A 26,818-nucleotide genomic window follows, 5' to 3' on the forward strand; every position below is an offset into this window, starting at 1 on the left:
GGTTTGCTGTATTTTAGAGACTCCATAATTGCCATGTGATGTGAGTTGTTATGGTAACTGGGTTTTCCCCACTCCTATTAAATAACAGAGTAAGTAAATGGTTGCTTGAGATGGGACTGAATTGTCAGCTTTCAAGCTAATGTTATACTGATGGGGCAGGGGGGAGCGGGGAGAGAGAGATAGGCTGTGGAAGAGAGAGAGGACGAAGGAGGGAAGGGAGGGAGTCAGACTTTGAAATGTCCAGAAAGCACCCACAAAGAAACGAGTGTCATTTTACCTTAAAAATGTGTCCTCTACAAGCCCTCCCTTCTTGTCCTCCAGTCACCATTTGTCAGGAGACAGGAATAAGAAAATTATTTTCGTGCAAACAAGATTACTATTGACAGAAAATTGAAGGCTATTATATCTCATATATAAACAATGGGACATTGAGTGGCTCTTGGGGTCTCGAACACTAAGTACAAATGGTTTTTCTTCTGGGAGGAGAAGAAATGTGGGAGGAGTGTGGGCACATCACAGACTAAATGTAGTGGCTCAGTGTTGGCATGTCTTTGTAGCAACTGAAGTTAAGTACTTTTATTCTTTTGATAATATATAATACATCTGGGGAACATGGAAAGGCCTTACTTTGTGAAATTAAGGTTTTAAAATCAATAGCAAGCACCTAGTTTATCGGTAAATTTGTACATGTTACCCTACCTTATTTCCTTCTACTTTGGCCATCTGACAACCTCACCAGCATCTGTCTTCCTTGATTTATAGTATTTAATGAAAGTCTGTTAAAATGGATGTTTTCTTGGGGCACCTGGGTGGATTCAGTTGGTTAAGCATCTGCCTCTTGGTTTCGGCTCGGGTCATGGCCTCATGCTTCATGAGTTCGAGGCCCACATTGGGCTTTGCACTGAGCTGACAGTGTGGAGCCTGCTTGGGATTCTCTGTCTCCCTCTCTCTCTGCTCCTAATACCCGCTTTAAAATTTGGCTTTGTCACTCACTGTGTTTTCAGCTGGAATTAAACCTTTCCTGGCCATAACATTTTGGACATGCGTTTAGAACTGTGTCCTCAACAACTTGTGTTTGAATTTAGCTGTGTCTGCTAAAAAAAAGTGTTCTAACACCGTGTTTCCAGAGGGATTGAAAGTTGAACTTCATGATTTTCTGTGATGACTTGTTTATGGTCATATAGTTTTCTCATGACAGAATTTTGTCTTAAAGCCAATACTGTGCATTAAATCTGATTAAACTCAGCAGGTACTTACTTGAACACAAGACACTCTTATGGGTCCGTGGGAGGGATTCCGAGAGGAACAGGACGTGATCTCTGCCCTTAGGATTGTTTGAGGGTAAGGTGCATACGGAAATAATCTAACATGGAATCGGTCGAATGTTATAGGAGAGGTTGGTAGCATCCTGGAAGCATAGAGATGGAAGAAATTATTTCAGGGAGTAGAGATGAGAGAAGGACAGGACATCCCAGGCCCTAGAAGTAGTCCTGTAAAGTAGAGGACTGACTTGGGAATTGGTTTATAACCCAATTCAGCCAGGATGCAGGTTAAATGAAAGAGAAGACCAGGAAATCATCTGGGGAAATTGGTTGGGGATCTTGGCCAGCAGAGTTCTTACATGAGAACAAATTATTTCTTAAAGTAAATGGTGGGCTTTTGATTCTAAAAGGCTTTGCACCTAGTACAGAAGAGTTGGGACCGTATTCTTTAATGAACCATCAAAGGTTTGGGAAAAGAAGTTCCGAGTTAATGTAAGAGTAGCAGCACCGTTTAGGATGTATTAGAAGGAAGAAAGATTTTCGGCTGTTGGGAGATCAGTTAGGTGCCTCAGTACTCTGGGCAGGTATTAGGAAAAAGGCAGTGAAGCAGAAGGTATGGGAAAATAGAAGAAACATTTCAGTGGTGGAGTTGACGGTTGAGTTGGGGGCAAGAAGGAAGTCCGGGATAAGTCAGAAGTTCCCAACCTGGGTGACTGGGTCACTGGGATATTGGCGGGTGGTATTGACAGAAACACGAACGGTAAAAGGAAGAGTGGTTTTGCAATGCTGATGGCAAGTGTACAGAGTGTCATAGATGGTGGGAGGAGAGGGTTTGAGAAGTACTACAATCTGAAAGTAGCGACTTTCAAACTATGTATCTTTAATCTTGCGTGTGTGTTGAGGCATAATATACATATGGTAGATTTCTCGTCTCTTAGTACACAGTTGTATGGATTTTTACAAGTGCACATGTTCATGGAACCGGTACCACAGTCAAAAGAAGAGCAGTTCTGTCACCCTAAAAATTCCCCCATGCTCCTTGGTAGTCAGTCCCTTTCCTCCCCACCTTCTCCTGACAACCACTGATCTATTTTATGTCCTTCTAGTTAAAGCTGTGTTTTCAGGCATCTCAGGGACCTTTACCAGTCGCATCTAATGAGCAAGAGGGCTGAACACCAAGCCCCCCAAGCCTTCCTCCTCACTTCACTGAGACAAGTCTTACCTATTTTCTGTTTTATGTCTTGGCATTTTACTGAGCGTTTGGGGTGAGTGGAAGAATTATATAGGTAAATATTCGAAACCTAGTATCCTGCAGGTTGCGGACACACCTCTGAGCCATGGTTCTCTCGTACCCGGATGGTTGCAGCAGCCTGCGAGGATGTGTCTCTGCTCTGACCTTTGCCCCCTACAGCCTGTTCTCAACGTAGCAGTCACCATGATCTTCTACACTATTCACTATGTCATGTCGTTCTTCCCAAAACCTTGTAATGGCTCCCCCTTTCCTAAGAATACTAACACAAGTCCTGGAACGTGACCTCGAAGTCACTTCCCTGCATTCCCTGAGTGCCCTGTTAATTTGCCGACCTTCTCTCTCTCTCACTCTGTCTGTGATGGTTGGTTGGTTGGTTGGTTACACTGGCCTTCTATGTGTTCCTCAGACAGGTTAGCCATGGGCTTGCCGTAGGACTTTTGCCTTATCTTGTGTGTTTGTGTGTTTTCAATCGGGGTTAAATTCACATAACGTAAAACTAACACCTTCAAAGCTTAACGCATTGGTATTTAGTGTAGTCACGGTGTGCAAACCATCACCTCTAGCTAGTTCCAGAACATTTTCATCCCCCTCCAGTGAGACCCTGTGTGTATCAAACTCTCACTTCCCATTTCTCCCTCCCTTCTTCCCTTCCCCTCTCTCTTCCCCTCCCCTGACAACCACTAATTTGCTTTCTGTCTGTAGGGATGACCTACTCTGGACATATCCTATAAATAGAATCATATAGCATGCGACCTTTGTGTCTGGCTTCTTTCTCTTTCACGTAAATGTTTTCACAGTTCATCTACGTTCTAGCGTGCATCTGTATGCCATTCCTTTTTATGGCTGAATATTCCATTGTAGATACATTTCATTCATTCATTCATTCATTCATTCATTGAACGTGTGGGTTCTTTCCACCTTTTGGCCAATTGTGAAAGTGCTGTCATGCACATTCGTGTGCAGTGTTTGCTTGAATACATGGTTTCGATTCTTTTGGGTATATACGTAGGATTGGAATTGCTGGGTCAAAGGGTAATTCTATGTTTGACTTTCTGGAGGAATGACCTGTTTTCCATAATAACTGAACTGTTTTACATTCCCATCAACACTTACCTGGGTTTTTCCTTTTTTTTTTTTTTTTTTTTTTTTTAAGAGAGAGAAAGAGCATGAGAGAGAGAGAGAGAGTGAGAGAGTCATAAGCAGGGTCCATGCTTAGCACAGAGTCTGACACGGGGCTCGATCCCATGACCCTGGGATCATGACTCAAGCCAAAATTGAGTCAAATGCTGAGCCCACCGAGTAGGCGCCGCCTTATCTGGGTGTTTGTATCTTCATTGCATTCAGGTCTTCATTCAGGCTTCACCTTCTCAGCGAGGTCTACCCTGACAACCCGATTTATATTTAGTCCTGTAATGTGCTCCCGTCCCTGCCCTCACCCCAGTGTCCTCCCCCGTTCCCTACTTGTGTCTGTTTCTCTAACGTGGTCTCTTTTTAGGCACAAGCGTAACGTTTCATTATACTTACTACCTCTTCCACCTAGAAACTCTTAGTCATCTCCAGATCATAGAACTCGTGTCAACAGTCCCATCAGACACCTGTCATTGCACGGGTATACGTAGTTAAAGCAAAAGTAAATTTCACATCCATTGCAACTTGGCGCACGTGGTTGAGAGCCCTGCTTTACCCTCCGCCGCATGATGAGGTTGCAAGTTCATGATTTGCGGTTAATTTTGTCGATTGGATTTCCTTCAGAGACTTCTCAAAGTATAGCAAATTAGACATACTTTTCATACTTTAGAAATGCTAATTGTATTTTTCAGCCGAGCATCAATAACCTGGGTGGCTATACATTGAATTAGAGTAGCCTCCTAAAATGTGTTTTTGTTAAAAATGGTCAAGGAAGTCTCTTTTGCGTGTGACACGACCGGCGTGTAAGAGCACGACTCACTTTAAACTGTTTCCCTAAGTTTCTCTTGAGTAAGGGAAAGAGCAAGAGAGTGCATGTTTAAGGAGATTTATTCACGGCTGACTCCAGAGAACCCCGAGACTACGTATAATCTCATAAAACATGAGTAGTTCAGGCTGGGGTGTGGGCTCACGCTTTCTGCTGTGTCCCCGCACCCACCTTCAGATGTGGTTGGAGTGGCAGCTGGAGTACTGGCTTTCACCTTCAGTTTCTAACCTCCTTTTAAACAGGTTTCCGGGCATGAATGCTTTTGCCCTTAGAAGCTCAACGTTTGATTTGCTCATTTTCCTTCACATTTTTTCCCCATAATACTTCCCTTTTTTAACTCAGGTTTGAGAAGCAATTGCGACCGTTGTCCTTCCAGAAACATCCAGTGCTCTTTTTGGCAATTTGCTGAGACCGTGGATATTCTCAGTAGTGCAGTGATGTCCATGGATTCTTTGGCAGGAAAATACTGAACTATTTTGAGGCTCTGAGAGAAGAGAAACGCGGTGTTTGAGCGTTCTCTCTGTTAAATCCGGGTCTCAAAATAGGACTTGATAGTTAATGTACTTTATGAAATGGAAATGGAATCGATAGGAAAATTCCCCACGTTTTGGAAACAAGGGAGCAGGGCCAAGGACTGATTAATGCCTCTCCAGCTGGAAATGCGGCCTAGGTTGTAGTCTCCTTCCTGGATAACAAGAGAGGGAGCAAGAATCCCTGGGCCTGCCCCTTCAAGGATTTTTGTTGACATAGTGACCCGGCTCCCCCTACCCTACTCGATGCAGTGAGTACTTAATCAGAAAAAGAAGAAACCTGTCTTTACCATTTTTTTTTTTTAAGTTCATTTCATGTTGTATCTTTTTCATACTGTCTGAATATCAAAAAGAATTTTTTTTAAACCGTGGTGGAATGAGAAGTGACAGCAGACAGAGTTAATGTTCTTTGTTCTTCTCATTCTCGTGGGTTCCTCATACTTTGGCCTTATAACCTGACTGTGCCCATTTTTGACTCTCCCGCTAGAAAGATCTCTGCAGACATAGATCGGTTGATAATCCTAGCCTTGGGCCACCTGGGTGGCTCCGTCGGTTAAGTGTCCGACCTCCACTCAGGTCATGATAGATGTCGTGGTCTGTGAGTTTGAGCCCTGCGTCAGGCTCTTTGCTGACAGCTCAGAGCCTAGAGCCTGCTTCAGATGCTGTCTCTCTCTCTCTCTCTCTCTCTCTCTCTCTCTCTCTCTCTCTCCCCCCCCCCACTCATGCCCTGCCTCAAAAATGAATAAACATTAAAAAAAAAAATTAAAAAAAAAAAAAAGATAGTCCTCAGAGCCCTTTCGTAGTAGCTTGTGTATAGTAGGCCCGCACTAAGACTGGGATTACAGAAAATACCAGAGGCCCTGGGGACGAGCTGTATTCAGAGAGGCTCTTCACTTCCCTATCACAAAGCCCTTGAGAAAATTAATTCCTCTAATACAGCAAAATCTCCTTAACACACTCCCAGTTATCATGATTCTGGGGCAATTCTGTGGACAGTCGTCTGCCTGGTTGTTTGTCATCGTCTTTGGTCTTTGGGACCCATGCTGACGTTTCAGGTGTTTGGGTTCGGATGAGATGAGCTACAGGAAATGTGAAACGCGATGCACGCTGATTGTTGTTCTTGAGCGATCTTCCTTTAACAGAAGCAGGCCTTGGGAAGATTTGTTGCAGGATAGCCTTGTACTAATGGGGAGAAACAGAAATGACTATGAAAACGCGATGTTTTGTCTGGGCCTCTCTTCAGAAACCAGGCTTCCGTGTTGGCACATACCCTCTTTCTCTTGTTCACCCACCCTGATGAAAGGGTGCCGGTCTAGCGGTGTGCCCGTTTGCCCCGTGCACTTGTCCGTTTGCACCTCTTGCTGTCGTGGTTTCTACGCATGATGTTTCCGTCGCCCCTTTCAGGTCATTACTTCCGAAACTGTCCTATTGGAAATCCGGGATGTGAGCAATATTTCTTTTCATTAAAAATGGTCGGGGGGGGGGGGGGGGGATTGGCTAGACGATACCTGGTTTCCTGACGCTGGCAAGAGGCTTCGCAGGGTTTCCCCCTAACTTTCAGGGACACGTTTGTATTACGCATGCGTCCTGACTTGTTACTGTTGTAGAATTCTCCTTGCTTTAATTTAGAAAATTCCAGGCTGCTTTTATTTTGTCTTTACAGGGCTCGAAACCCTTCTCCTTTGAAAACAGCCAAAAGATTTTATTTGTGGTTCTGATCCTAGACTCATTCGGTTTGTTTTTAGGATCTAAATCATTTAAACAAGGGGAAGGGAAGAATTTCATTCTGCTTTCATACCGCATAGTCTAACTTACGTGGCGGTGTGTTTTTCCCCCGCAGGTTCACATCCAGCTTTCTGAGTGGCACCGTGCGATTTTCCTGCCACAGGCCTGGCTTGCGTATATGAGTCGAGCCTACCATGCCATTTTACAGGTAAGGGGACCGTAGGATCCTTTGCCATAGCGAGTGTCTCCTTTGTATCTCACATTTCACTGCCAACACGTATTTAATGCAAAAGCCCTTAGGACAACGCAGTGCTTATTTTTGCTCGTAAAAGAATGTGAGTTATGTACATAATGGCACCTGGTTTTTTCAAATGTTGACTTTGAGAGAGGGAGACAGAAAGCAAGTGGGGGAGAGGGAGGGAGAGAGAATCCCAAGCAGACCCCACACTCAGCACGGAGCCCGATGGGGGCTCCATCTCACGAACCGTGAGCTCATGGCCCGAGCCGAAGTCACGAGTCACACACACTTCACCGACTGAGCCCCTCGGGCCCCCAGCTGCACGTCAGGCTTAAATTTTGATGTCTTCCCCCTGTGGCCTGTCCGGAGCTCCCTCTCGGGTGCTCCTCTCCTCCATCCTGCTGCTTTCGGAGATCTCCTAGATGGCCCAGGTGACCCCCGTGGCTGTCCCATAGCACCTTGACGTAAGCGTGTCCCAGACGGAGTTCATTGTCTCCCTTGTTCCTGTGCCTCCTCGGGCTGGCCTCGTTTACAACTCCAGCCTTATCTCTTAACCCTTCCCCTGAATTTGGAGTTTCAGCCTTGCTAAACCTCTTTGTTTCCCAAACCCAGCACGTCTACCCTAACCTCTTGACTTTTACACACTGTTCCTTCTGTAACAGGAACTGCCATTCCCTCAATGCCCACCTGATTTCTACTTATTCTTTAGATCACTTTATCTAAGATGGCATCTATGAGGCCCACCCCTCCAAAACTGGATTACATGCCCCTCCACTGTGCTATCTTAGACCCCCCTGACCCTTTTAAAGATTTTATTTATTTCGGGGCGCCTGGGTGGCTCAGTCGGTTAAGCGTCTGACTTCAGCTCAGGTCATGATCTCACAGTCCGTGGGTTCGAGCCACGCGTCGGGCTCTGTGCTGACAGCTCAGAGCCTGGAACCTGCTTCGGATTTGTGTCTCCCTCTCTCTCTGCCCCTCCCCTGCTCACACTCTGTCTCTGTCTCTCTGAAAAATAAATAAATTTTATTTAAAAAAAAATTTTTTAATGTTTATTTATTTTTGATAGAGAGAGAGAGACAGAGCTTGAGCAGGGGAGGGGCAGAGAGAGAGAGAGAGAGGGAGACACAGAATCCGAAGCAGGCTCCAGGCTCTGAGCTATCAGCACAGAGCCCGATGTGGGGCTTGAACTCACAGACCACGAGATCATGACCTGAGCTGAAGTCAGAAGCTCAACCGACTGAGCCACCCAGGCGCCCCCCCCAAAAATTATTTTTTAAAGATGGAGAGGGGAAGAGTGGGAAGGACATGGGGAAGGAATGATTAAGCATTTTAGCATGGGTGTTCTCAAATTGAAAATTTGCAACATATTTTATTGAGTCTAAGATGTATGAAACAGTGATGCATCTTCAGAAGTTCTGATTCATCAGAACTGAGGAGGGGACCAGGAACCTGAACAAGCTGTCAGGTAATTTCAACATAGTTACTCTGTCAGCTACACTCTGAGCAGCAGTGTTTTAGATGGTTCCCCAAATTACACTGGAGTCCACATTTTATTATTATTATTTTTTTAACGTTTATTTATTTTTGAGACAGAGAGGGCGCATGAACAGGGGAGGGGCGGAGAGAGAGGAAGACGCAGAATCGGAAGCAGGCTCCAGGCTCTGAGCCATCAGCCCAGAGCCCGACGCGGGGCTCGAACTCACGGACCGCGAGATCGTGACCTGAGCTGAAGTCGGACGCTTAACCGACTGAGCCACCCAGGCGCCCCTGGAGTCCACATTTTAAAGATGTTCTTTTAGAACCACTATCTCCTTCGGCTCGGCTTCCACGCCTCTTTTGTCCTGGGTGGCATCTGGGCACTCAGTTTTGAGTAGGTGTGTGAGTGTAGGATTGTGTGTTACTCATACACACCCTGAAACCAGTTATAGTTTTTATTCAAGAAGAGTGAGAGTGCGGGCCAGAGTAGGCACTTTTTCTCCCATCGCCTTTTCTCTACGCAATTTTGCAGTGTTTTCCTTCAGTAAACATTTGTGGCGCACCTTTGGCCAGGCCCTGTGCGGGGTGCGTGGGGTACCAAGGAGAATAAAGCGTTCCTTCCTATCAGTGAGCTCCCAGGCCAGTGTGGGAGATTGACATGTCCATCAGCAATGTTGGTACAACATCTCTGAGGCTTTAACAGAGGATGTGCAAAGTCCTACGGGCGCCCAGAGAAAGAAGGCAAGAATAACTCCTCCTCCCGCAGAATGAACTGAGAATTTTATTTAGCTCTCGGCATAAGGAAGGCTAAATCGAACAGGATTATGGTGTAACTCATGCAGATGACTTACAGTTGATTTAAAAAAAGAAAACGGTTTTTTCTTATAATAAGAGCTACCGTTTATTGAGTCACTAGTGTGTGTCCAACACTTAACATGTTATTTCAATGAATCTTTACAGAAACCCTTTGAAGTGGGTGCTGTTAACCGCATGTATGATGGGATTACAGGTGAAAAAGCAGGGTTAGCTGGGAAAGCAAGGCAGTGGTACAAACCCCATAGGCAGAAACCACTGGGCCCCTGAGAAGGAACTGAAACTTACACGAGGATTTATCTGTGACCCTCGAGCCTCAGCCTTTTCCACTGCAGCATGCGCTTTCCCTGGCACTGTCATTAGTTGCAACAACAAATAATGCAAATTGGTGTAATATTTTAAAGGATAGGGCTATGCATGAAAAGCCAGCTGAGTATTTTTAGGGATGCACGTCAGTTATCCTGCCTTTCTCCTGTGGTGGGTGATAGCGTGCCTCTCTGCTTGTTTATCATTTAAAATCCTTCTACTTTAGGGGTGCCTGGGTGGCTCAGTCGGTTAAGTGTCCGACCTCAGCTCAGGTCATGATCTCGCAGTTTATGAGTTCGAGCCTGGAGCCTGGAGCCTGCTTCGGATTCTGTGTCTCCTCTCTCTGCCCCTCCCCTGCTCATGCTCTGTCTCTCTCTTTCTGTCTCTCAATAATAAACGTTAAAACAGTTTTTTTTTTTAATTAAAAAAAAAAAGATCCTTCTACTTTGCATTTCTGGTTACGTCCAGTTCCACTGAGAACAGGTGACCAAAGAAATGAAACTGAAAGTATAGGCTTTAAGTTTTTCAGTTTGATTTGAAGGTACAGGGAAGCTTTTTAGGCAGCATGCACACGGATGCATATTAAGTGTTTGAGTTTTTTGAAACAGGCCCCCACACTTCAACAGAATCTATAGTATCTTAGAATTAGAGCAACCGTGCCAGACTCCCGGTCTATATCAAGAATTTCTGCCCTGGAGGTACTTCTTCTGTACAAGAGTTACAGTTACTTCCATCTGGTGCTCAACATATTTTGTAGCATTAAACCAGAGGATCATTTAGAGGAGGCGCATGTTTTACTCAGTTAAGCCTAAGAGATATGCCGGAAGATACATTCTACCTTATTTCCTGGGGGTTTGATTGTGATGGGGGTAAGTTTGAGATTTGGACACCACAGGTGGCTTCTGCATGGGCATCGGCATCCAGCCTCGTCTAATTTTTTTCCACGAGAACGTCGGATTTTGCATTTTAAGTGTATCAGTATGGTCCACACGACATCACTATGGTCGGGAAACATAGGTAGACACAAGCGATTGACAGTTCAGAGTCCGTTTTGGGAAGGAGGCCTCTAAAGCCATCTTTCCCTTGATGCCCTGTGGGACGCTGAGTTGGTTAAGGTCTCCAGCCTTTGTATAAAGGGCTCTCGTGAATATGACCTCAGACTAGAGAGAGGAATTCTAAAGCAGGCCGATTGCAGACTTTTGCTTCCTGAGTTGGTCAGCTAACTGTGAAATAATTGAAAATCAAAACGAGGGTCAGGAATGGTGACCCGGGTAGATTTCTCTCTGACCATGGGTAAGAGATGTTTGTTTCTAATGTGTAGGTTTGGAGCTAGGTGAAATTACTCACTGTAATCAGCAAGCTCTTGGTTACGTAGGCTGAAGATTAAAACAAAAAACAAACAAACAAAAAAAAAACCAAGAAGGATCGATAAATAATCAGCATGTACAGGCAATCCCGAAATCTCAATTCAGGTGATCATTTCAGTGTCTTCTCCCCCCGGTGAGTGGTTTTGCCCCTTAACCACAGAAGCAGAGGTGACAGGCTCTCTCACCTCTGCACCTCAGTGACCGACAAGCAGAGACTTAGGGGGCAAAGTGCTTCTGAATAAACAGCATAACATGGACTGGGTGGAAAGGGTGAGAAGGACCTTCCAGAAGAGGGGGTTGAGAGAAGCAAGAGACTTTGGAAGAAGAAATACGAAGTTTACTTAGTTACAGTCGATGGTGTAGTGGGTTATGGCTACGGAGATAGAGAAAAGCAGGTCTTTTCAATAGGCTGTGCAGATACTGCAAAGCTCTTTTGTTTTTTAGTTTATTTCTAAGCAGATTTTAGCCTTTTCCTTTCCTACTGCTTATCTTTTTTGGAAAAGCGCTGTGGCCAGTAAATGTTCCTAGGAGTAAAGAGGCTAATTTAAGAAGCATAACTAGCAGAGACAGGCAATAAATACGATTTTCTATTTTGCCTATCCCCCTGGGAGGCCAATACCAATATTGTGCTAAGTACAAGGACCCCTGAGACTGACAAACAGTCCTTGCCTTCAGTGAGCTCACGCACTGGTGGTAACAGAGTTTATGTATATTCATGAAAGATCATTTCATAAGACGATGATAAAGGGAGGTGGGATTTTTTTAGTTGTTGTTAACAACAAACCTGGTAATGGTAGTTATTCGAAAGAGACACTTTTGCACGTTATTTAACATGCTCTAATGCCAAGAGATAGTTGTTAGCTACATTTTACAAATGCGGAAATTGAAGTTTAGAGAGGTGAAGTTACTTGCCCGAATGTATACAGCAAGCAGGTAGACATGGCTTTAGGTCAAGGCATTCTGATTCCAGAACCTACCTCCTTTACTCGTCAAGCTATATTGCTTCTCCCTAGGGTATATATGGATATACACTTTTCTTCTGTGAAACAGAATATTGCTTCTCTGTAGGGTATATATGGATATACACTTTTCTTCTGTGAAACATACCTTAGAACTCTAAAATCAGTAAGAAAAAGACAACCAATAGAAAAATGGACCCAATAGGAAATCTAAAAGTCAACGAACGTATGCAAAGGTTTCCACATCTCCTTGGTAAACGGTGAAGTGAAGATTAAAACCACAATGAACACCGTTTCACACCTGCCCGAACGGGAACAATTCAAAGCCTGACAATTCCAGTTGTTGGTGAGAATGTGGAGTAGCTACAACTTTTATTTGCTGCTAGTGAGAACGCAAGCTGTACGACCACTTTTGAAAATGGCGTGGGAGCTATCACTCAGTAACACAAAGCACAGGAAGTTCTCGTCCAATGTAGGGCTCATCAATAAACCAGTATTTTCAGCATATTTAAATAATGTAATTGTTGATAGACTAGAGGGGAAAGAAGCTGATCAAAATGATCCTGAGTGTAAAAGAAAATAGAATAATAACTATCTGGAGGTCTTGGTCTTAAAGGGGTAAGAGTAGCTACATTTTTATTATGTGTAGAAGCTGAACATACCAATTTTTATAAGTTCAAGAAATAAAAATGTAACGCGCAGATGTTTAAGAATAGCTTTGGTTATAGATTACCTGAATCTTTAAAAAAAATTATTTGTTTAACATTTTTATTTATTTTTGAGAGACCGAGACAGAGCGCGAACAGGGGAGGGGCAGAGAGAGGAGGGAGACACAGAATCCGAAGCAGCCTCCAGGCTCTGCATGGTCAGCACAGAGCCCGATGCGGGGTTCGAGCCCACGGACTGTGAGATCATGACCTGAGACGAAGTTGGACAGTTAACCAACTGAGCTACCCAGGCGCCCCTGTAGATTACCTGACTCTTACGTGTCATGTGATTACCCTTCTTTTCTACCATCCTATTATAATACTGGTGCTCAGACCCCAGTCTTGGTACGGTGTCAGTTCAAATTATCCTCTGAGGACACAGAACATTATGAGAAAGGGGATTTTTTTTTTTTAACAGGACCTTTGGAATTCAAATCTGCTTTTAATAGATCTTCCCAAATGGAGTGCTGTGCACTAAATTTCCCAAACCCACAGCTTCTCCAGGATAAACTTATTTGGTGAGCGCTGAAATACCAAAGCAGTGATAGAATTCTCTCTCCTCACACATCCTTGTTTATAATCTAACGTTTTATTAGGAACGCCGAAGCCCAACTGAGAAAGGCTACGTGTGTTCTCAGTGTCTTACAAAGAAATTTCAGGGTCATTTTGGCCGCGGGGTCTGCATGCTGATTGATGCTGTGTGTCCTGCAGGGCAGAATAGGAGAACTGGATTTGCAGTTGAAACATGGGAAGGAAGGACCCGAGGAGGTGCAGTACAAAAAAGGCACAGCCTGGCTCTGGTAAGGGGATGCTCTTCTGCTGGGAACGAGTGCTCGTCGTGCGGAATGAACGATCAGGGAGAACGTGGCCACTTTAAAGGCGTGTGCGGAGAATTGTCACTTACCTACCTGCCCGAAGGGGGAGAGGCCAAAAATCTGATAGGTGGATTTTCCACCCTCTCCCTGGCTATCACAAGTAGAGTTTTATTCATAAATCTTAATTATTCTTTAAATTGTTTTGTACAGCAGCGTGGAAATGGTTTGCTTTTCCCTTCACCACCACCCCCCCCCATAACTGATTATTTTATATGCTTTCAAGTGAAAGATTCTGTTTTCCCCACTCAATCCACTGTCTTCCTAATTCACATTTAGTCGAGGAATACCCCTCTGCTCCCATGCTCCCCCCCTCTCCCCAAGACATCTTCATTATTAGGAGCAACTTTACCACGTCAGGGCTTTAATTTCTTTGGCAGACATCCCCTGGTGAATTCCCACTGTATTATCTAGAAATGTGTAAGTGCTGGAACATTAAAAGCAATTTAAATTGTTACATGGGTTAGGAAGAAAACCTTGTCAGATTAATGTGGCAGCAGCCTAAATCTAGGTAAAGTGCCCAGAATCTAAATTGCTTTACCTGCAGCCACAGGTTTCTTTAATCTAAAAATCTATTCAAAGCTTGCTTGAATTTAGATTTATTTACTGATAATTGGTGTATGTAGAAAAGCAGGAGCTCCGTGTGCATGTGTGTATATTTACATAATTCTATTCTAAGTGATATTTTCTAGATTTATTTTAAAAATAGCAACACAGCTTAAAACATTATGACATTGAATTTAATTAAATTAGAGGTTAAGACTTTGGATTTCACTTCCTCTTTGTGATGATCTTCTGCATAAAGTTTGACTTTCATCTTCTAAAAATGATAATTTGGTGAATGTATAGTCGCATATTGACTATATTCTCCAAAATAGATAGAGACAGCAGGAAGAAAGTGATAGATGAATGTCAAGGATAGCTCCAAGATTTTGACCGTGAATAACGAAAAGTATGGACTTCCCCTTTACTAAGATGCAGACGACGATAGAAAAGCAGGTCTGTGTAGGGGAAGAATCAGGTTTGGAACTTGCTAAGCCTCAGATATATAATTAAACCTCCACTTTGGAGATAATCAGATATGTTGTTGATGATATGAGTCTAGAGTTAGGGGGTGAGATCAGGGCTAGAAATAGAAATTTGGGAATGATCAGCATATCAGCTGTATTTAGAATCCTGATTGCTGGATAAGATCACCTAAGGAATGAGTAGCGATAGAGAAAAGGTCAGAGGGAAGAGCTTCAGAACACTTCAACATTTAGACGTGGGGTAGATGAAGAGGGAACCGACAAAGCACACGAAAAATTAGTGAACGGTGATGGAGGAAGAAAACCAAGAGAGAATGGAATCTTGAACACCGAGGGAATAAAATATTTCAAGAAAGGAGCAATCAGTTGTGTCAGAGGGTGCTGGGAGGCTGCACCAATATCTCCACCAATATTTGTGGAAGTTTTATAGTATTTATAAAAATTTTGAGTTTATGAAACTCTATATAGTGAAATTATCTGTGGTTGCTTCTTCAAAATGTAAATATTGGCGGTCAATGGGTGTTCTTTTCTATATCTCAGGGCTTTTATATTAAAAAAATTTTTCTGAATATTTGAATTGAGTATACAATCTTCAGATCCACAAGTGGAATTTTCTTTCAACTTCGGAGTGATTTTGTAACCAACATTTAAAATTGTATTTTACATACGTACATAGCAACTATTCCATTATCTACAACTTGGAAATAGTAAATTGCTGTTTTAGTGAGCTCTTCTGCATAAAAAGAGACAATATCTTAATCAGTTTGGGCTACTGTAACTAAAATACATAGACTGGATGGCTGACTTAAGCGACAGAAACTTACCTCTCACACTTCTAGAGGCTGAGAAATCGAGGTCAGAGGTCTTGTGCCGGTGAGGGCCTGCTTTCTTGTTTGCGGGCAGTCCCCCTTCTCCTTGTGTCTTCACATGTTGGGGAGCAGAGAGAGAAAGCAAGCATTCTGTGTCTCTTCTTACGGGCACTAACCCCATGCATGAGGGGTCCACCCGCAGGACCTCCCAAAGGCCTCACTTAAGAATATAATATAAAGAATGTTAGCAGAGCCACCATTCAGTTTAAGAGATGACATCATCACAACACTGTGTGTCTACAGGTACCTTCTTCCCCGCCTCGGATAAGTGACGTAAGGAATAGGCAGAGGAAACTCTTTGAAATAAAGCTCATATTATAGTGTTTTCACCTTACACTACAATTCCACACATACAGTTTTAGGGCCTGGGGTCATTGCCAGAGGGTCTTATTAACTGATGGATAAGCAAAAAGATTGGGCTCTTATTCTAACATAAACTCTTGCACCTATTTCCAACCTTTACTGCAGGGTCCGAGACATGTTGACTGATGAGATCACCAAGACGGCTGTGAAGTAAGATCCATTCATTCTCTTACCCAAAATTTTCTATGAACATTTTTTTTTTTTTCCTGGCGGGTACATACAGTTTCTCCCTTTAGAGTACATCCTAACTTTAAGAACGTTAAAGGACTCTTCAATTATTTAAAAAAAAAAAGAAAGAAAAAAAAATCAATTGTCATCCTCTCTCATGTTAAGTTAATTCTTAAGTTAATGTCTTTTTGTGAGAATACGGAGGAATCAATACAAACATGACTTCCACATCAAGAGTCGCTGGGGTCGCGCCCTTGTCGTACACCTAACAAAATGCCCTGTGCTTTGACTTAGATTTAAAGGATTCTCATTTAGTTTGGGGTGGGGAAGGGGGGGGTGTTGTGGTTTGAAAGAGAATTCCTTGCTAATGTGAATTATGTAGGTTCTACAAATAGGTTATTAAATCTCAACTGTGAGCCAGGAAATAAATCACAGTAGTACTCCCTTTCATTCTCTTTGTGTTATGGGGTCCAGGATATCTAAAAATTGAATTTTTAAATGTTTTTACTTATCTTTGAGAGAGAGCGCGCAAGCAAGGGAAGGGCAAAGAGAGAGGGGGACAGAGGATCAGAAGCCGGCTGTGATGCGGGGCTCGAACTCACGAACTGTGAGACCAGGACCTGAGCCCAAGCCGGATGCTCAACTGACTGAACCACCCGGGCTCTCCTAAAAACCGGATTTTTAAATGCTAAAAATGAATGTGATGACCCATTAAAAAGGCAGTTTCAATCATATCCTTATGGTTGTTTTAACAAAAATAACGAGTATTACTACCTTGAGGCTTTTATTTATCTTAAGCCAACTCTCAACAGAAAATTATACCCTAATGAACTTGCTTGAACAATCTCTTCGGGTTCCTTTGCTAACAAGCTGAGTAATTGTTTCTGGCAGTAAGTTACATGTCAGTTATGTCCGCTTCTCCCTTCCACCATCACCTTTAGCTGCCGCCTTTCTTCTTATCCACCAAATAACATAGATAGACCTTTGACCTACGGGATTTCATGTGTCCATATTATCTAGACATAATTCATTTCAATATAGTTTATCCCTATCGTGTTCCAGAACTTTCTGTGGCTAAATAGGTTTTGCCTTAATCACAGTACACGATCACCACTCAGCCTAATGCCTTCTGAATAAAGGGAAATAGAAGTGGTAATCCTCCCCTGCACCCACTTCTGTGGGAGGCACTGGGAAATATCTGTTGACATATCTGTTGACAAAATGAAAACTAAAGTACAGAGAGGCTTCGATAGGGACTCATTTGTGTCTGCTTATCTAGTTTGGTGAATTGCAGACACAGTGGGGGAGCGGAGCGCTCAGCTGCCTGTTGGAGGGGAGGGTGTGCTGGGGCGGGGAGAGGGGGACTGTCTTCAGCCCTTACCTTTCATAGTTTGTTCTATTATGTAATCTACTTATATCCTGGTAAAAACCGTGCTCTGACATTTGCAGGGGGGAAAAAAGCCGTGGAACGCTGAAGAATCTAGCAGCTCTCTATTAAAACAAGCTATCATTTTGCCTCTCTAGTAGCTTGTGCATTTTCCATTCTAAAATTTTATTTCAACAAGATTTTAATCTTCCGATTTGCCAGGCATCGTTTCATGAAATGCCTACGAAGAGTGTCTTCACATTCTCAGTGGCACGGAGTAAAAATAATTCATGTTCTCATAGTGTTACCTTTTCATCAAAAATTTCAAAGTATTTTATAGACCTTATCTTATTAAAGCAATGCCGACAATAGTAGGTATGACAGCAAGTCAGGTTCAAAGGCTGAGAGATTAATGATAGAGCAGGGGGGAAAAAGAATCACTCTGCGTCTCTCTCTTTTTCCCCCTGGCTTCCTCCAACCATGTGAAGACCCCACCACCACCTGCTGCCAGCTTAGCCTTCTTTGGACCATGGCCGCCACAGGCTGGTTTGGGCCATTGTAAGACTTACTTTGTTCTGAGCCGTATAAGTTAAATGCAGGAAGTAAAACACCAGTCACAGGATTAGACTGATTTGCTCACTTAAGAGCAGTTTTAAAGCATCAAGGATAGGGCTAAAGGAGAATCAGAGAACAGATAAAACCTGATGATTGATGTAAGTTCATTTTCATTGTTGTTAATTAAATAGATTTGAACCCGAAGATGAAAATCCCCAAAGGACTGGGTCACTTTACTAATATGTAATGTAATACTTTGTCCCAAAGAAAGCATCCTTGTAGCTCATCCTTCCTGTGCTTTTTAATTAGGTTAATGGCATCAGTTTGTTCCAAAGGACAGTTTAATTAAAATGCTAGTGGTGTTGCCTAGATAAATACTGTACTGATGCTGACATGTTATTATGCAAATTAGTTACTACTGCCCGACTGGGGCGGGGCAGGGGGTGGGGTGGGGGGGATAGTTATTTGATCAACAAGCTGATGAGTATTTGCTGAACTGGTTGTAGAGGTTTACCTGGCCAGCTCCTCCACGAATTTGTTTCACGAAATCCGTATTGTCTCCTTTCCAGAAGTCGCTGCGTGCAGCAAGTAGGGAATGCAGAGACGACCAAGAGAAACTGGTCACAGTACCTTTGTGAAATGTACAGCGTGGTCTGAGCATGCATTATGTGGACCGAGAAATACTTTTTTCTATTCAAAGATTAATGTCCGAATACACATTTAGTCCGCAACCAAAGGTCTCATTACTAGTGGCTTTAAATAACATTTTTCTCCATTTTACAAGGACAATACATGTTCAGGAATGTCAAGGCCAATAAGACTTCTGAAACAAAACCATGTTGGGCACGGTTTTGGAACTGAAGCTAAATAATGCTCTCTCAGAATTTCAGAGTTATAAGAGTGCTTTTCGTGTCATCTTGTCTAATACCCTTGTTTTAAAAAGATTTGATATCCTATTCCTGGGGACCATCCGAGCTTTTCTCTATGGTGATAACCACTGGGGATCGAAGTCTTGACACTGAGAATTTAAAACTTTTTTTTTTTTTCATTTAGGGATTCATGGCCATTTTGTAGCAGGACAGGCTTCAGGATATTCTCAGCTAAAGGAAAGAGATAATGTTAGAAATAAAAGATTTCTTTTTTTTTTTTTTTTTTTTAATGTAATGTTATGGCTTGGGCACCCAGGAATACCCAGACCTTGCCTGGCTTTCTGGTGTTTTATTATTAGCTATCTGAGTTCCCAGTAATCCTCACTGCAAAACTCTAGCAAAACCTGGGTTGAAGGCATCTGCTTAGCCTTCAAGCCTTCCTTCTGTTTTCTCCCTCCATCCCATCCCCTGATGTAAATGTTGTGCTCTTATCCACTTACAGCAGGCCTCATAGTGGAAGAAATTAAGGATGAGTGAACCAAATGACCCACTGGGCAGAGCAAGCTTTCACTGAGTTTAACCACCCCAAGGTGGGAGAACGAGAAGGCAGGAGGGATTAGATGTGTAGGACGATGGAGGAGCTGAGTCCCATTCTTACCAGACGGAAGCAAAAATGCAAGAACATGTGTGAATACTAACCTTTTAATGCCCACTAGCTCACATGCTTAGTCATGCCTGTGGCCTGGGTCTGGAGGTCCTCAGCTCGCAAGGGGAGCGGGGCCGAAAGTCTTCCTCATCTAACATACCTGTTCCGTTCCTATGCTGGGGTCGTTCTTGGACAGGAGCCATTCTCGGATGGACACACAGATTCACGTTCAAGTCTCAAGTCCAGTTTTTGGGAAACATTTTGTCTGTTTGTATGGGAGTCCACAACCAGGCCAGAACTGAAGTGTGATGGTACGGGTGCCCTCTTGCCTGACTTCTGTTATGACACAGGTGGCAAGCCAAGAGTATCGCATCAGTGTCCATTTAAGATTTTATTCTATAGAATCACCTTGGAATTATGGAATAATGCTAAACATTCATTTTCAAATGGTAAGTATATTTTGGAAGGTTCAGGTTTCTTGGGGCACCTGGGTGGCTCAGTCAGTTAAGCTCTTGACTCTGGCTCAGGTCATGATTTCATGGTTTGTGAGATCAAGCCCATTGTCAGGCTCTGTGCTGACAGTGTGGAGCCTGTTTGGGTCTCTCTCTCTCTCTCTCTCTCTCTCTCTCTCTCTCTCTCAAAATAAATAAACTTAAAAAAATAAAAGGTTCAGGTTTCTTGATACTAACTTCAGAAGTCAAGGGTCGCCTGAGTGGCTCAGTCAGTTGAGCCTCCGACTCTTGGTTTCAGCTCAGGTCATGATATCACGATTTGTGAGTTTGAGCCTTGCGTCAGGCTCTGTTGCTGATGGCGTGGGGCCTGCTTGGAATTCTCTCTCTCCCCCCTCTTTCTTCTACCCTGCTCACTCTCTCTCTCTCTCTCTCAAAATACATAACTAGAATTAAGAAAAAAAAGTCAAATTTAAGATTTTGTTGGGGCGCCTGGGTGGCGCAGTTGGTTAAGCGTCCGACTTCAGCCAGGTCACGATCTCGCGGTCCGTGAGTTCGAGCCCCGCGTCGGGCTCTGGGCTGATGGCTCAGAGCCTGGAGCCTGTTAATGATTCTGTGTCTCCCTCTCTCTCTGCCCCTCCCCCGTTCATGCTCTGTCTCTCTCTGTCCCAAAAATAAAAAACATTGAAAAAAAAAATTTTTTTTTTAAAAATAAAAAAAAAATAAGATTTTGTTGCTAATATTAAAAAGAAAACACCATTTGGATAATGAGAAAAGACAACTGTCAATCCAGATAATTTAAAAACAGGCTTTGGGGCATCTGGGTGGCTCAGTCAGTTAAGCATCTGACTTTGGCTCAGGTCATGGTCTCAGAGTTCATGAGCTCGAGCCCCGCGTCGGGCTCTGTGCCGACGGCTCAGAGCCTGGAGCCTGCTTCGGAGTCTGTCTCCCTCTCTCTCTGCCCCTTCCCTGCTCGTGCTGTCTCTGTCTCTCAAAAATAAATGAGCATTAAAGAAATCAAAATAAAATAAAAACAGGCCATCTTTGCGTCTTATCTAGGGTCTCTAAAGTTATATTCCAAACTGACTTGAAGGGTGCTGGCTTTGGCATATCAAGGGGAAGAAGGGGAGGATAATATGATGACTGCCAGAACCTGCCAGCGTGGCAGGTGGCTGGTGAAGGACGCCATCCGAGTGGCTCCCTAGAAGCTGCTTCCACACACCAGTGCCTTAGAAAAGCCAGAGGCCAATTCCATTCTGCTGCTCTAATTCACGCAACTGCCCTCGCTTGTGTTTTCAGAACAAATCGATAGAGTTCTGTGGGCCAGAGATGACACAGAAGGCGACAGCTTAGGAAATGCAGTGTCCAATGATGAGATAAAAATTTCAGAAGGATGGGGCGCCTGGGTGGCGCAGTCGGTTAAGCGTCCGACTTCGGCCAGGTCACGATCTCTCGGTCCGTGAGTTCGAGCCCCGCGTCGGGCTCTGGGCTGATGGCTCGGAGCCTGGAGCCTGTTTCTGATGCTGTGTCTCCCTCTCTCTCTGCCCCTCCCCCGTTCATGCTCTGTTTCTCTCTGTCCCAAAAATAAATAAAAAACATTGAAAAAAAAATTAAAAAAAAAAATTTCAGAAGGAAAGAACTCAGATACATGAGCTCAGGTCTGTAGGTTGCAAAACAAGCACAATGAGCATATACATGTATGAGGAAAGTGAAAACTCAGCACGAGTGTCCGGAGAAGGAAAAAAAAAGCCACAGGCCTCAGGGAACAAGCAGACGCGTGCTGGTGAAGCTCGGGCAAGGAATAGAGGTGTTTTTGACCTCATCTGCCTTCTCTGTAATAACGCCTTCTCTTCTCTCAGTTAATGCCCCCAAATCCTCTCTTGGAATTTTTTTTTTTTTTTTTTTTTTTTTTTAAACAGGGAGAGCCCAGTGGTCAAGGGCAACGCGCTGTTAGCCTTAAGCAGCCTTGCTGTCGTCGTATCCAGACACGAAGCCAGCCTCTCCTCCGACTCTGAGGGGGTCCCGGAGGTAAGTTAAGGGTGACTTGAACCAGTTGGGCGGCGTTTGAAAAGTGAGCAGTGTCTTTGAGCCTGGCCCTGAATTTACGAGGTTAGAGTCTATGCTTTGCAATAGCACCAAGTTATGCTACTCGAGGGGCCTTTACACTGTGAGCTTGAGGGTCTCCTATGACACTTTCCCTTGCTGCTTTTCTGTTTCCTTTCTCCATCACAGTTAAGTGGTCATTTCCATTCGAAGGTACCAATTTTATGCAACAGGGGTTGTCTTTCTGTGATTGCATCAGTGGTAACCAATCTTGGGAGGTTAACTAGGCTTACTGAAAGTGAACAATGCTGTCAAAAAAAATGATAAATAAGCAGTGTTTACCGACTGAAAAAAAATCGTACTTTGCATTTTAATTGTAGATGTCAATGACAAAGTGCCTATTCATTTTTGCAAGGCGTTTATTTCTTAATTAAACATGTGGCGAGCTGGCCAATGTTCATTTCCAATGTGCTTTTACAGATAATTCATATCTGTCAAAATAAAAAGGCATGGATTTATTCTTCTTTTAAGCCCCATTATCTAGTAGCTTGCACTATCTGGAGACAATATAGCCAAGTGGTTAAAAAGCAGAGGCTTTGGAATAGGAGAGTCCTCTATTTAAATCCCAGTACTTGCACTTTCTAGCTCTGCGGCCTATTTTCGGTAACTTCCCCTTTCAAAGCCTGGTCCCCCATCTGTAAAATGGGGATAACGATACTTACCAGCAAGGACTCTTGCGAGGATTCAAGGAATTAATGTATGTAGAGCACAGCAGCTAGTAGATACTAAGCTCCCGGCGATAGTAACCATCATCTGACTTCTTGCTGCAAAAACTAGACTTTATTCAATGTTACTCAGCCTGTCTCTGTTCCCTCAGCGTGTCTGTCTCGTGGGCCATCTGTACTCCTCTTTCATGGTGGAGTTTTTTGGTCGCAAGCAAGGGAACCAACTCTCATCTAAGTAAAAAAGGAACCAGAAGGATGTGGAATCTGGAAGCCCGTGGAATTCAAGGCACAGCTGAAAACTGGGTTTGGGAAAGGACATCAGGCACAGGAACTGATATCAGAGCCATCTGAGCAGACTACCCCCACTGGGATGGTCACTTAAGGTTTAGGGTCCCCTGGGTCTCATACCCACACCTTGGGCGGGGTCAGATGGGTAGCTTCATCGAGCATTTAACCAAGCTTCAGATCACGGAGGAGGGGATTCTCCAAAGGTGCTGTCACCACTGAACGAGAGCATAGGTGCTTTTGCTGGGTGGCCAAAGCTACAAATGTACATTTCACGTGGGGAAGGCAAAGAGGCCAAGGAATTATCGCAGGAAGGATGAGAGGGTAGTTACCATACGAAAATTTCAATCCAGAATCTTATTTTAATGATGAGAAAGACGAAACTTTTTTTTTTTTTTTTTTTTTTTAATTTTTAAGACGAAACTTTTTACGAGAGGAGATGTTTTATATCCTTGAAAGAGCCATGGAGTACTTTAGCAAAGACAGCATGCTAAGTGGAATCTTACGACCTAAAAAGTGAATGTGCCTTTCTAGGATCCCTTGTTTGGGGCAGTTGTGCTGGCAGTTTGCCCCAGTAGTAACCAGGGTTCTAGCTCAGAGGTGGAGTTTCAGGCAGTCGTCGTCGTCTTTACTCCCCCCGCCATTTGTTCTGTGCTGTAACACATGTTAGACGAAACATCGAGAAGCCACAGAAGCCAAAGATGGGGCTTTGCTTTTATTCTTGATGGCCTTGTCTTTGGCTATTCCTCAGTACAAACTCAAGACCTCCTTATCTGATTAAAATTGAAGTTTCCAAACTCTGTTCAAAGCTGCATATGACTAACAACTAAAGGTCTTGGGAAGAAGGCCTTCTTTGAGTCAAGGAATTAATCTCAAGGATACTTAACACCGCATTGACCTTTATCATTTGTACCACCTGAGTGTCCTCACCATGTGAGTTAATGAATGCTTTTGACATCCATGGTCATGAATGGTTTTGAAAACCAAGTTCTCTTTATAATAAGTTGGATTTTGTTGTGGTTTTAGTTTTCGTTTTCGTTTTTTTGCATTCTCTTTCCTCCTCTTTTCCCAACTGAAGGATCATTCATGCTTTCATACCTAATTAGCTAGGCAATTGTTGTGATGATTCAAAATGATAAATATGTGGTGATAGTAAGCAGAAATGCTAAAGATAGTGATGAAAATTTCATAAGGCTGCTTCAGTGCCTCCCTTGTGAAGTGGCAAGTCATCGAAATGAGACATTGTGAATTTCTTTTCTCTGCACATCTTTTTCACCCCCCCCCCCCCCATCACCCTCACTAAACACAGGCAAGCACAGGGAGAGCTCTCAGATATGGTCTGTTTTGCAGCCCCCAGACTCTCACCTCTGCTTGCCTTGAACAAAAGGTAAATCGTACTCCTGTTGGGGCACAGGTCAGAGATGTGTATTTGTCAAATACTTATCTGCCTCCCAAAGTCCTGGCCAGTGAAGCTTACTTTTTGAGAAGAGCATTTTACTCTTTAATAACAGAAGGGGGTTGTACCCTGGATCTAGAAACAATGTTTAGGTTTTTTCTTTTTTTCCATTACCATTTCATGGTTTTTTTCTTCATTTACAGGTTCATCCTAATTTCCTTTCAATGAAAGAGTGGGTTTCCATGGTGTCTGATACTCTCCTGGTCATTGTGGATAGCCATCACCAACCCAGAGGACAAATCTTCTCCTCATTTTATTATGTAAGTCTGAGAATAAGAGAAATAAAAAAAAAAAAAAAAAAAAAGATGGAAAACCCAAGGGTTGAGTTGTCTCCTATTAGTTGTTCACGTGAAAGCCATGCTGTGGGGTAATTATTCTCAGTCTTAGCCATATGTTAAAATCACCTGGGGAAGTTTTAAGTGTGTGCGCATGTGTATGTGTGCCTATGTACACACTTTATATATATATGTATATGTGTATCTATATATGTCTATATATGTATCTATGTCTATATATGCCTATAGACATTTAGATAGACATCTATATCTTATTTCTCTCTATAGATAGATAGATAGATGTATCCAGAAAAAATAAATACTGACCTGTAGGCCTCCTCTAATTTAATTGCTTAGGGATAGGTCTTGGGCGTTATCAGTCTTTTGAAAGGTCTCTGGATTATTCCCATGTGTAGTCAGAATCAAGAGCTACAGCTGTAGTGAAATAAACATTAGTTGAAGATTGCTGTCCCTGAGTGTCCAGTCATAGTTGTTTGTTTGTTTGTTTGTTTTAATGTTTATTTATTTTTGAGAGAGAGAAAGAGACCGAGCGCAACTGCAGGAGGGACAGAGAGAGAGGGAGGCGCAGAATCTGAAGCAGGCTCCAGGCTCTGAGCTTTCAGTACAGAGCCAGTTTGGGGCTCAAACCCACAAACCATGAGATCGTGACCTGAGCCGAAGTCAGATGCTCAATTGACTGGGCCACCAAGACGCCCCTAGTCATGGTTTTTTTTTAATTTCAGGATATGTGACCGTGGGCAGTTCACTTAACCTCTTGGGACCTTTGTTTCCTTGTGTGTAAACCAGGCAGTTGAACAGTATTATCAGTAGTGATTTTAGCCTCAGCTCCACCCTTTACTAGTTTTGTGAAAGTTGACCTGATACTTCACCCACCATTTTGTTTTCCTTACCTGTAAAATGAAGGTAAAAACTAATGCTTTGCCAACTTCATAAAAGATTGGTGAGGATCACATGATGTCATTCGTGGGAAAATGTCCTGAAAACTGTGAAATACTCTTCATGTTACAGAGCAATATTGTTGTTGATCATAAAAAAAAAGTACCTGTTACTTAAGAGTCACTCTTTTTCTTCTTGCTAATAGCCTAAGATTTTGAAACAAACTGAAAATACAACTCTTTTGTTGAGGTTTTCTTTTCCCTTCACTGGCTCTAGTGCATGCTTAATTTCTGGGATCTGCATGAAATTATTCTGGTTCTGCCTTATCAGTCTCCAGTGCTTAGGGAATTATAGTGATCATGGGACAATCAGCTGAGCAGCGGAGGATTATAGTTGATTCGAATAAAAATATAGCACAGGTCATGAACTGTTGCTAAGATCGTGATTTTAGCCTGAAACTCCACTGCCTTAGGTCTTCTCTCTACAACATTCTCTGTGCCTCTGTGTCCTCCTTTTGGGAGGACCTGGTACGTATTCATCTGGGGCTCAGGGTCTAGAACTAGAATTTTAAACTATACTTGGGGACAAAAAAAAAAGATGACTTCTAGATAACGTAGAATTAAACTGGAAAGTAGACTTTACTCAAAGAAGTAATTTCTTTATGATAGTTTGTTTTCTGTCAGACGTGTTCTTCTTTAATGATGGATGAAAAACTGATTATATAGAGGTCTTTGCAGTAGCTGTCTGGTTCTGATATTCACCAGGACAGGATATTCTCTGAGATTTCTAATAACGCTGCTTAGTTCTTGCAAACCAATAAAAATAATCTCTTTCGTAGCCAGCTCAGGGTTGCCTCTTACCTTTGTGCTTTTTGCATTCTTGTGCCTCTTCAAAGCCCTGATTTCGAAAGTCACTTTCTTTATTTTCAGTGTTCTAGCAGCTGGGTCATTTTGAATAGTATTGTCATTACGATTGTACCATGTTAGCTGAAAGAATACCTTAGCACATGTGTGATTTTTATCCTTAAAAAGTGCTAAAGCTTAGCAAATGGGTGCAGAATTAAAAACACCTTGTAACGTGCTTTGACTGCAAGGGACAGCACAGCCTTTATGGTGTGTCTGAAAAGTTGAAGTAGATGACAGTGCCGAGTGATAAATGGGCTTTCTTCCCCACTCGAGACGTATTTATAAGTGTATTTAACGTCTGTTGGAGCTCCCTAGCATGGGATTCTTGGAAAAGCTGTTCATATTCAGCTGCCCTGTCATTTTATCAGGGCTGTTATTCATTTCTTTTCCCATAATTACATATAGGAAGGCGCATATAGAGCTCCCCATTTCATTTTGAATAGCTGGTTATTGCTTTG

The 26,818-nt window shown here is 43.0% G+C and overlaps 1 protein-coding gene across 4 annotated transcripts in view; it reads left to right on the forward strand.

Moving 5' to 3' along the window:
• The window catches only part of FOCAD (focadhesin), a 316,309-nt gene that overhangs the window by 225,558 nt on the left and 63,933 nt on the right, over window positions 1-26,818 (forward strand). For all 4 annotated transcript variants that reach the window (XM_040481365.1, XM_040481366.1, XM_040481368.1 and 1 more), the window contains 5 exons: window positions 6,839-6,931; window positions 13,301-13,389; window positions 15,827-15,871; window positions 21,694-21,802; window positions 24,427-24,543. In XM_040481365.1, coding sequence (XP_040337299.1) covers window positions 6,839-6,931; window positions 13,301-13,389; window positions 15,827-15,871; window positions 21,694-21,802; window positions 24,427-24,543 — 453 coding nt within the window. The remainder of the gene's footprint in view (window positions 1-6,838; window positions 6,932-13,300; window positions 13,390-15,826; window positions 15,872-21,693; window positions 21,803-24,426; window positions 24,544-26,818) is intronic.

The sequence above is a fragment of the Herpailurus yagouaroundi genome, unplaced genomic scaffold (genome assembly GCF_014898765.1).
Source record: "Herpailurus yagouaroundi ecotype Mexico unplaced genomic scaffold, PumYag 160, whole genome shotgun sequence".
In the NCBI taxonomy this organism is placed as follows: domain Eukaryota; kingdom Metazoa; phylum Chordata; class Mammalia; order Carnivora; family Felidae; genus Herpailurus; species Herpailurus yagouaroundi.